This window comes from Cyclopterus lumpus, chromosome 23 (assembly GCF_009769545.1).
Source record: "Cyclopterus lumpus isolate fCycLum1 chromosome 23, fCycLum1.pri, whole genome shotgun sequence".
NCBI lineage: Eukaryota > Metazoa > Chordata > Actinopteri > Perciformes > Cyclopteridae > Cyclopterus > Cyclopterus lumpus.
In genome coordinates, this window is record NC_046988.1 from 8,591,232 (window position 1) to 8,602,663 (window position 11,432).

Here is an 11,432-nt window from a genome sequence, read left to right on the forward strand (position 1 = left end):
CACATCGGATCAGGAAAAACTCCCCAAAAATAACCTTTGACAGGGAAAAAAGGGAAGAAACCTTCAGGAGCGCAACAGAGGAGGATCCCTCTCCCCGGATGGACAGATGAATAGATGTCATGTGTACAGAATGAACAGCATTTACAAAGTTACATAAACACATTACATGAATATGACAATGAAAAGATAGAGATATGAAAATAAATGAAGCAAATCCTGACTCGTCAAGATGGAACTGGAGAATCGTTTCAGGAATTAATAAAATATCTGATTTTAAAATAGCTGCCAATTTTTTTATAAATCTTACATTTCTGTTTTCAAATTATGTCATTTAGCTGACGCTTTTATCCAAAGCGACTTACAATAAGTGCATTCAACCACGAGTCCAAACTCAGAACAACAAGAATCAAGCAAGTACAATTTCTTCAATAAAGTTAAACTACAAAGTGCTATCAGTAAGAGACATTTAAGTGCTACCAAATGATCTAAAAATCAGAGTCCAACAGTACTTTCCAGCAACCAGGCTCTCACACAAGCACAAAATCACGACACTAAATGTGTGTGGAGAGGGAGTGCGTGGCGAGTATGCGTGTGTGTGTGTGTGTGTGTGTGTGTCTGTCTTATGGAAAGTGTGTGTGTATTTGGAAGCAATGCCGTGTTTTTTTTCCCCTCATTTCATTTAAGTTAATTGGTTATGCAACATGCTACGCTTGACAGACTTTTTAAATCAGACACCTTACAGCTCCTCACACACTCGCTCCCTTTCAATTCTTAATGTCTCACATTATTGGAAATGACTGATCGGTTTCCCATAAACGGTTACACCTTGCACTTGGTTCCAAATTGTTAAAACACCTCAATTGGAAGCGCCGATGAGGAATGATCGCCTCCACTAATGTAAGAAGGAGTTATAATTTAAGGGTTGTTAAGCCCTCGGGGGGGAAAAAAAACTTATTTAATGACTTATGTGACTATCAGAGGTTTAACAAGCTTGATAGACTTTGATAGGAGCCACGGTGGGTTTTAAATTTAGGGTGGTGATAAGGTTCATGCTTCTTGTGCTCTCTATGTGGGAGCAGGCGATAGCGGAGCTGTGAAAATGTCTCATCGTCTGCTAAAAGCATCCATTCAGGTGGGCGACCTCATAAAACGAACAGAAAAGCATCACTGCGGGTTCTAAGTCAGCAACAACTAAATAAAAAAGGGGTTTTAAACAGATTCACTTGTAGATAAACTAAATATTTGTGCCTGTTTGTCAATGGAAGCTGCTAAATTCAGCCTGGAAAAAAAAAAGCACACGGAAACTGAGCAAGAAGCAATACTGCAGAAAACTCCTCGGGCCCTGATCTCTATCAGACACCACAAAGCTGTTTCACACGGACAAGTGGCAGAGTAGTACTTTTTAAACAGAACGTTAAAATCATGGGGACAGCCGACAATAAAAAAGATGTCAGAATAGAGAAGACTGCTCCTCTGCTGCTGCTTTTCTATCAGTGTTGTGTTTCTCTAAGAGAATCTAATGAAAACATGAGAGGACAAGAGGAGACCTCCATGAGTCTGGTAACTCGTGATGTGTAACAAAAGCTTCTCTCTCTCTCTCTCTCTCTCTCTCTCTCTCTCTCTCTCTCTCTCTCTCTCTCTCTCTCTCTCTCTCTCTCTCTCTCTCTCTCTCTCTCTCTCTCTCTCTCTCTCTCTCTCTCTCTCTCTCTCTCTCTCTCTCTCTCTCTCTCTCTCTCTCTCTCTCTCTCTCTCTCTCTCTCTCTCTCTCTCTCTCTCTCTCTCTCTCTCTCTCTCTCTCTCTCTCTCTCTCTCTCTCTCTCTCTCTCTCTCCCTCTCTCTCTCTCTCTCCCTCTCTCTCTCCCTCTCTCCCTCTCCCTCTCTCTCTCTCCCTCTCTCTCTCTCTCTCTCTCTCCCTCTCTCTCCCTCTCTCTCTCTCCCTCTCTCTCTCTCTCCCTCTCTCCCTCTCTCCCTCTCTCCCTCTCTCTCTCTCTCCCTCTCTCCCTCTCTCTCTCTCTCCCTCTCTCCCTCTCTCTCTCTCTCCCTCTCTCCCTCTCTCTCTCTGGGTGCTCTATATTTCATGATGGGTGCAGGTTACATCTCTGAGTTGGGCCGTGTGTGTGTGTGTGTGTGTGTGTGTGTGTGTGTACAGGAAACGTGACGCTGCTCAATCGACGATGGCGGGTCGAAGGTGTTCTGAGAGTGTTCGTGTGAAACGGAGAGGTGGGATCAGGTTTTCCATCTTGTAGGGTGGAATCCCTGACAACAAACACCAAGTGACACTACACTTGACGAAAACACACACACACAATTTCTTTTTTGATCAATAATATATATGTACTTGTTTTAACTCGCACTACACATTTTAAAATCAGGCTTTCTTCAGCGCAGTCACAACCTGTACGGATTAATTGACCGGTCATGAACCGCTCACCAATGAACATGAACTCAGACACCGCCATATTATTTTGTCCATTGGCAATTCCAATAAAGTCTGTTCGCACAAGATAACCACATCCTGAACAAACCTAAAAGTTAGGGCACGACCAAATCTGGATACAAAACTGAAATCGGGCTAAATGTGTGTTAGGATCGGCTGCAGATAATGTTACCTTCCTAAAACACAAGTCAAATGCTTTGTAACCATAAACTATAGACCTGAAATGATCATGTAAGGAGCAGAAAAGTTTTCAATCTCACCTAAATCACAACCACAGGCTTTTCTCTTCAGGGAGACCGTTCGATGGGCTTGTTTCTATATTTAATAGTAATGCAACCATGCACACTGAAGTCTTTGAGTTTTGTTGAAACTGCTTCACAAAAGGTTCTAAACTGTAGTCAGGTGACAACAGTTTTGGAATTATGGTTTGTATCAAACCTCAGTAAGCAAGAAGGAGCAATTTGCGCTGAGCGCATGCATGCATGCATGCATGCATGCATATATATATATATATATATATATATATATATATATATATATATATATATAACAATGTAAGCCATTTTGAAAGATCATAATTGAGGGATGTCCATGCAAAATGTCTACGATGTTTCTAGTGAGCTGCTCTGCAGGCTTTAGTCTGCATCATTCGGAGGTTGTCAAATTTGGGAGAATAGAATCCAATACAATGCATTTCTGGAAACAGACATCAATACAAACACATCATTTTTAAAAAAAAAAAGCCCCAACTCTGACTCTCTCCTTTGGCCTTTTCCACATTCTCCTATTTTTTCCACATTTTCAATCAATCTTTCTCTTTAATAAATGGTACTTGTGAACGTATGTGTGTGTGTGTGTGTGTGTGTGTGTGTGTGTGTGTGTGTGTGTGTGTGTGTGTTGGGTGTGGGTGGGGGGCTGCAAACTAGTAAACAAACAGTGAACACACTCTCACACACACACACAAAGACTGGACTCACCTCTTGTCAGGCCGTGTAGCCGACTGGTTTTTTGTCCTCGCAGCCAAATTAGGACAGGAGCTGGACGCTTGGAAAGAGAGAGAGAGAGGGACGGTCAAGACTTTCTGGCCTGTGAAAGCTCGCGTTTGAGATTCAAAGCAATGACTGCGTGCGTCTCAGGTTTTCGCACACAGAAAACATGTCATTCAGTAGAGAGACTCATTTGTAAATAACTCAATCCTGTTTGAAAAGGGGGTTTCCAGTGTGTGTGTGTGTGTGTGTGTGCGTGTGTGTGTTTAAGTGGCGTTGACTGGTGTCCACGTGATGAGGTTGCACAGTGAAGCTTGTGCCTCTTGCTGAGCCACACACACACACCTTTAGACACAGTATGAATTATCAGAAACCATAATGAATAACATCAGGCAGCAAATAATCCCAATAGTCAACCTTTTCTAACAATGTAGCTCTTGTGGAAAGTCAGAAAAAACAACCACAATTATCATCATCATCATCATCATGATGACAGACTAACAAGGATGGTAACTCAAAATTCACAATGCGCCGTATATCTCCTTAAAGCTCCTCCGAGGAACTTCCATTTTGCCCCGTGCCGCCGTTCCCTCCAGCGGAACCAGCAATACGGCCCGGGTCTCCCACAGCGTGGTGTTGGCTCCCAGCGGGGACCGCCAGAGCGGCGAGGGGAAGCTCTGCCTCTTGCCGAGGAAAGAGATGCTGTCATCGGGCGCTGAGCATGACGCTCAGTCAGCTCGACAGTAACATCAATGCGTTATGCTCAATTTCAGAGACTTGACAAAGGCTCCTCCCACAACCACAAGGATTCATGCAATGACCTCCTAAAGTCTTTCTGAAAGGAAGAGGGCAAATGCTACTCATCAAAACACGAGGCTGATGGCTTGCTATTCCAGATCCGAGGAGGATTTTGTTGTTGGTTTCACTGAATCCAACGTTCCCTTTTCACAAGTTCTACAAGCCCTGAGTTTCTCTGAGTCGAATGTTGGTGGTTCATAGCATCTCTAAAAAGGGGGAAGGACTAGAGGGCTACTTGAAGATTGCACTGTGGAAATTAAGCAGTGAAAAGTGTAAAAGTGCAGTGGAATAGTATTTACTTTATTTTTCAAAAGATTTTTTTTAATAAAAGCTGAATGTATGACAAAAACTAGCCACGTTGAGACTGGATTTGAGGGGAAACCCATGGCTGATTTGGGCCTTTTTACTCTACTAACCACTGCACCAACGTGACGCTTTTCCCTCCTGGGACGTCGAAACGTCTTCTGTGTGAAAAAGGCATATGTCCACATGATAATACAGACTACTTGTATTGGCTTCAACAAACCACATTCAAGCAAGTCAAACCACCTGCTACAGATTACTCATCCTATCTGTAACACTTGCTTTCACAGACTTATCCTAAACAGCAATGGCTCATTCTAACACAGCACTTTCCCAGTTATCATTAACTCAACCCGTCAGTCCACTGCAGTGCAGCGGAGCGTGGCACTCCTCTGGCGACTGCAACGCCACTTGACTTTTCTCTGTGACCTTTCTGCTCTCGCTCGATACTGGAATGGCTGTATTTCTATGAATGCCGCTGTGCTGCAGGCTATTCTGCATCTGTAACATAAGATGATATGGCAGTCCGTGTTTTGACATTACTACATTGCAGCTGATGATGTAACCAGCTCTGCAGGCAGATTGAAGCTGCACGACAAACAAAGCATCCTCAAAGAGGCAGAGAGAGAAAGAGTGCAAGAGAGACAGTGTGAGAGAGAAAGACTGGGAGAACAAATGACACAAAGACATACAAAAGGAACACACTGGTCAGACAATAGACTGCAGTCTGGGTTTATGAATAACACACACACACACACACACACCGAGCACTGCTGCACAGCTATGTTGACTGACAAGTGCTGGACTGTCAATCAATGTCTCAAAGTAGTCCCATCCACAAAGTGTGTGCGCGGGTGCAGGTGCGTGTTTGGATCGTCCTAGGAATCCCAGCCTGTAAAGAAACCCGCTGGATGCGACACAATGCCGGTCTTGTCCACATACTATCAGCAGCAGCAATGGTGATTTCATTGCTCATCTATCGACAAGACACAAACACACCACCTGTTTGCAAACGTTGGCTTTTGCACAGCTTCCTGCCGTTTCCCCATTGAACTACAACAAAGTGGCACCTCGTGGGCGTTATACACCCGACTGAAAACCGTCTCTGGTCACACGTGTTACGAGTTTCTCTGAATGAACTCAGCACAAAGTTGGCGGAGAGGTAAAAAAAGAAGAAGAATGGATCCACAAAGCAAACAGCTAATCCAATTAGAAGTTTGCTTCAGTGTAACAAAGTCGCGAGTGTTCGATTTTTTTAATAATAGTTAAGTACTTCTTGACATCTTATGATTACATAATGCTGCCATGCATGTCTGATCTGCATACCTGACTGCCTGCAGGTGACACAAAGATAATAAATGATTGGCTGCAATCTTGTTTAACAACTGCGACAGTAGACTATACAGCAGATGGTTGTTTTGGCTTGCGTTGCCGTTTTATAAACATGATTTACCAAACAAATATAGTGCGATCAGTTTTTGTCTGCTCTTTCAGCCTGTATGGAGATGTTCTGGTTTACAAGAAATCTATATTTTGGGTACAAACTACAGGGTTGATGGGGGAAAAAATACATGAAAATGTAAAGCTTTCAAAAAGTACTTTTGCTGGTCCTGGCTCTAATGCATTTTAACATTAAGGATTTCTATTCAGAACAGAGTGGTGAGGACGGTTTGTTTAGGGGTCAAATTATGATCGCAATGGAATAGCTGGGTGCGTTAGTCGGACACTAGAACAGACAGGCTGGCTGGATGGCAAATCATGTTGGATAATCAAATGACCTGCCAAACTTTGAGCCTGACCGGCTGCTGAAGCCTGCAACAGCTTCCCCAGGGACACGAGATAAGTGGAGGAAACCAACACTGGTTTGAGGATACATGAAACAACCATTATCCATTAGTCAACTGACATTAACCAACTATTCCAATAACTGATTTACTTTGAAGGCAATGCGTTTTAGTAGTAATGCAAGTTTTTTAAAGTTGTTCCAGTCTGTGAAATATCAAGATGCATTAGCGTTCAGGCATCTTCCTGCCATGCCATAGCTTCAACATCGTGACCTCTGGTGAGCCAGTTGGATCCTTACGCATCTTATCTTGTGACCAATTAACTTGAAAAAGAGAAAGATGGTTAAAAGATGTCATGCGAGGTGAGGTGAGGTGAGGTGAGGTGAGGTGCCCCCCCCCCACACACACACCTCCTCTATACATCCTGAAATGGACATAATGGTGTGTTAGTATAACGTCAAGTGGGGGTGAGTTGAGGCGAACTGGCGTTATGCCAGTTTATGGGACATTTTATTGTGACGTGTAACGTCCCGGAGTTGTTATTTTTTTCTCTCCTGGAAATGCCGTGGCACGATGCCGTGAATCCGTTTTAAAAAAGGCCGCTAATCGTGTCGTTAGCCTCCCTCGCAGTATTTTCAGACCCTCTCCGTGGTTTAGTCCCCCCTCTTCCTCCTCTTCCTCCTCCACCTTCTCCTCACGCTAACAACATCGTAAGCTAGCGTTAAGCTACCGGCGGGGCACAAAGAGCCCACACAGCTGGCCCCATTACTTCAAACTCGAATCAATCCGGTCCAAACTCAACATGCAGCCGCTCAATCTCACCTCCTTGATAACGACGGGAGCAGCGAGTCCCCGCACAGAGCTGAGCTGCGCTTTAGTGCTGCACGGAGCGATCCGGGCGGCGGTCTGGAGGAGATGCTCGGCGTCCGCTCGCCGACGTTTGTAGAACTAGCTTTTCCCTTTCAGCCGCTCGCTGTGAACACACAACTTCGAGCCATGCGCCGTAAAGCACCGTGTAGATGCGCCGCGACACTTTGAGCCGTTGAACGTCGGCGGCGAAGGTGTAAAAACGAAAGAAAGCGGTGCTCACGCGTCACTTATAAATGGACAAACTCGCCCCAAATAAAAGCGAATACATATCAGTCTAATTTCGCAGTTTTATGTAGCGTCATGGTAAATGGCACACACACACACGACCGTGAGGGGTACCTAGGTAGACCTGTACCCACCTCTAGTGGACGTTAAAGCCCACTACAGTGTTGCGCGTTCACGGTGGTATTACGGTAAGACCCAAGCGTTGGATGGGCGTTAAACACACGTGACTTCACAAAACCAGGACCAATGGGCTTCCAGGGTGAGTGGCCACAGATAACGGACCCCAACAAAACAACAAAAAAAATCCCTCCGTCTGTTGTCGCTGTCTGTTAATAATCATGTGAATCCTCCGGACCGCTGAGATTTGGTGCAACATTACTTCACACAGGGAGGCTGAAGATGCCGGACACCGATGTAGAAACACGCTGAAGTAAGTCACACGGCGTCTTACATAAAGCACCAGTCGGTTAGCTGCGTGCTATTGAGCTGTAAAAGCTAGCTGCCATTATAACATGAGCTAATCATCGGGGATTGAAGGTAATTGATTATTAGTAATACTACATTGATTATTAGTGTTAGTGGCACGTTCTTGGAAGTGTTTAACTATACCGCGTTTTAAGCAGCTGTTATAACGTGGCTCTTGTTTTCTTGCTAGAAGACTCCATCGACCAAAACATGTCATCATTAAGTGTGAGTGTCTCATTGTTTCTGTTTCATTTCTGCCTCTGATGTGTCTCCAGTCTGGGAGATGTCTCTGGCTCAGAGGGTTTTGTTGACCTGGGTCTTCACCCTGGTCTTCCTCATCATGCTAGTACTGAAACTGGATGGGAAGGTAAAGGGTTTCCTCTTTTTAGCCGTCAGCATGCTCTTGGAAACCTCCTCTTTGTTCACCCTATAGTTTAGTAGTGTTTACTCAATCAAGATGGACAAATTGTCCATTTACCTTTTTTAAATCCTTGGCGTGTTTGCTCTCTGTGTTTTATTTATTTTATTTGTTTTATTTGTGTGCGTGATAAGTCCCATTTTTCTCCCAGGTTTGATATCTTTTAACCCAATTGAGAAATGGACCAATCTACACTCAAACAAATGCTGAATAAACACCTTAATTGCGTCATCTCCCCCCCCCCTCCTCCAGGTGCAGTGGAACTGGTTCCTCATCTTCCTCCCGGTGTGGGTATTTGATGGCATCCTCATCCTCATGCTTGCCATCAAGATGGCAGGCCGCTGCAAGCCCGGGTATGACCCGCGCAACGGCTCCCCAGACCTGCGTCTGCGTGCCTGGTACCTGACGGCCATGCTGCTCAAGCTGGGCTTCTGCCTGACGCTGTGCGCCAAGCTGGAGAAGCTGGCGGATGTGAAGCTAACTGTTGTGTGCATACCACTTTGGACCATGTTACTGGGGGCATTGGTGGAGCTGGGGATGAATATATTTCCTGAAAGGAGAGAGGCCTGAGAAGGAGGAATTGTTACGCCTGATTATGATGTTTTCAGAAAGGACCGAAGCTCAGAGAAGGAATCCAATCATAATTTCAGACATTCGTATTCATCTTAAGAATAAGAGACTTTGTGTAAAAGTACAAATCGTAGTGTGTTCAGACCTCGATGGAATTAGCGGTCTGTCCATTCATGTTCAAAATAGCTACAAAAAAATGGCAGTATTTACTTTACAAAGAAAAACAAATGCACAAAAGGGATCAACTGTATAAGACTACTGTGAATCCTACACTGGAAGAAATGATAAGATGCTCTAATGTTTGCTCTTGTTTTGAAGATGTTTAGTATTTTTTTCCTAGTGTTTATTTTCACTGTATATAAGCTCTTGTAAAGATTCCGGTTCAAATGATTTTGACTCAAGTTCCTTTTATTTAAGTTGAATACCAACAGCTGTCTCTTGGTACCAAATCATGGAGTGGACGTTTCTGCGACATGTGCTTTTATATATTGTGTGGTTTTATTTAGGCACATACTTCTTTTCATTCCTGAACCGCGAAAATCAGTTGGCCAAATATTATTTCACAAGTTCTAAATTAACTTGAGAGATGTTCGTGGCAGTAGCTTGGTTTGGCCGCAATCGAGACGGAAATTGTATAATTTTAAGAAATTGTTCAGGACATAAAAAGCATCTTGGAACAACTTGTGATTTTTCCACAGGCTGCCCTCCCTGCTCCGTACAGGGTCTCTTTTGTACCATGTAAATCATGTGCTCCATGAAAATCAGTAAGCTGTTATTACTGTTGGTACAAGGTCCATGGTCGCTAGGAAAAGTACATGACATGTCCCACGATAAAGACCATGTTCCTGCTGCGTATTGAGTTCCATTATTAGGGTTTAAACATGCATCCGAACACTTTTATCAGCAGTTTCTAGGGTCTTCTAGTTTTTGTTTCATGTTTCAACTTCATGGTACGGCTGACTTTGCGCATGTACGACATTTGTTTTGTGCCATTCAATTGTTTAGTAGTATTTAAAATACATTATTTGCGCTATTTTGCACTGTGTTGAAACAAAAAGAAATATGATTTGAGGTCAAAAGTTGTTTTGATAATTAATGCACGTCTCGTAAGAAATAAATGGATTCTGTACATTGAACTGTGGGTATTTGTCTCAAATAGTCATACAAATACACATTCAAGTATTGCCAACTGCAGTGTTTGTGCATCTGGTCTGCCATTTTAGGGATGGCCACTCCTCCTCCGTCACAGACGGAGCACACTGAAGAATATTCTGTTCATGTTTAGTCTTTAAATATTTAAGTGTTTTTATGACCTGACAGAATTTTAGTCTTCAGATATTTTACCTGTATGCGTTACATGTTCCTAGTTTGCCCCGGTCCTACCAAAGTTGTCAGACAGCAGCAGGAAAAATTGTCTTTTTATAGAGCATATGTTTGAGAAAAGTAAGAAATATAATGTAATATTACACATTTTATATAAAGTTTTATCTATATAAACATATACATATATACACATATATATATACATGTGTATATATATATACATACATACATATATATATATATATATATATATACATACGTATATATATATGTATATATACATATGTATTTATTATTTATTCATGTAATGTATTTAGTTATTCATTACATTTCAAAGATGAGGATTTCTTAAATGCTGTGATACCAAACATGGTATCTATATAAACCTATCTATATATGTATGTTTATTGACGTGGCCTCCAGGAGAGACTGACACTGGCAAGTCAAGCCACAGACTTGCCACGAGGTGCCAGTGCCACAAGGAGGATCTCAGCCTTGCTGACAAACAGTCGAATAAGCTATTACATAATGGAAGAGACATTTCTCTACTCTCTTTCTTTCGGCACTTAATATTACATAATTATCATAATTATACTGAAGTAGGAATATTACTGCAGGACAGAGTTTTTTGTTTGGGCACTTTTATTTGTGGAGGGTCTTAATACTTCCTCTATTCAGTGTTTTTGGGGCAGGAAATGTAGTTACGCCCACATTCATTTCACAGCTCCACTGTTGACGAGTACTGTTTCTGGATAGTTAGCTCAATGTACGATGACACTGGACGAGTGAGTACTGTTTGTCTCGAGATGTTCCCTCCCAAACTCTCGGCCCCAAACTTTCTGCATCGCTCCCACTGTATATGTAAAATAAGCAGAAACTGTGATGATTCACTTATGTATATGTATCAATCAAGGGTTAATTTGTTTGATTTTTCCCTTTTGACATCTTTCCTGTTCCATAACGCAGTTGTTTACAGTGTGACGCACACTTTGGTGTGACTCTATTTCAAAGTTGTGCAGTCAGTCAGGTGGCAAGGAATTATGAGCCAAAATGTATCTTCAGTATAGTCTTTACATTTTCCCGTGTGGTGTGACACATGATTGTCATATGATTGTAGTTTGACTTGGAATTGTATTAGTTTCTCATTAATCAACACATCTTTAATTTAAACTTTGGTTGTTTGATAGTTCTGTTTGATAGTTTTGTGTACATAGTGGTAACATTCATAATTTCACCTGTACAAACAACAGTTG

General features: G+C 42.6%; 2 protein-coding genes across 5 annotated transcripts in view; one reads left to right on the forward strand and one right to left on the reverse strand.

Annotated features, from left to right (window-relative positions):
* LOC117726142 (putative homeodomain transcription factor 2) overlaps positions 1–7,356 on the reverse strand; it is a 34,129-nt gene extending 26,773 nt beyond the window's left edge. For both annotated transcript variants that reach the window (XM_034526238.1, XM_034526236.1), the window contains exons 1-2: positions 7,131–7,356; positions 3,415–3,481 (exon numbers count right to left, since the gene is read on the reverse strand). The gene's annotated coding sequence lies outside the window, so the exon portion shown is untranslated. The remainder of the gene's footprint in view (positions 1–3,414; positions 3,482–7,130) is intronic.
* A 286-nt stretch (positions 7,357–7,642) lies between these two features.
* Positions 7,643–9,992, forward strand: LOC117726466 (transmembrane protein 60-like). Of its 3 annotated transcripts, none has more exons than XM_034526763.1 (3): positions 7,643–7,833; positions 8,144–8,235; positions 8,539–9,992. In XM_034526763.1, exons 2-3 carry the CDS (start codon positions 8,152–8,154, stop codon positions 8,854–8,856), a joined length of 402 nt encoding a protein of 133 aa, XP_034382654.1. In that variant the 5' UTR covers positions 7,643–7,833; positions 8,144–8,151; the 3' UTR covers positions 8,857–9,992. The 3 variants fall into 3 exon arrangements, with proteins under 3 accessions (XP_034382654.1, XP_034382656.1, XP_034382655.1); XM_034526765.1 differs by lacking the exon at positions 8,144–8,235 and adding an exon at positions 8,059–8,093 and having other exon boundaries at positions 7,656–7,833; XM_034526764.1 differs by lacking the exon at positions 8,144–8,235 and having other exon boundaries at positions 7,656–8,093.
* The last annotated feature ends 1,440 nt before the right edge of the window (positions 9,993–11,432 follow it).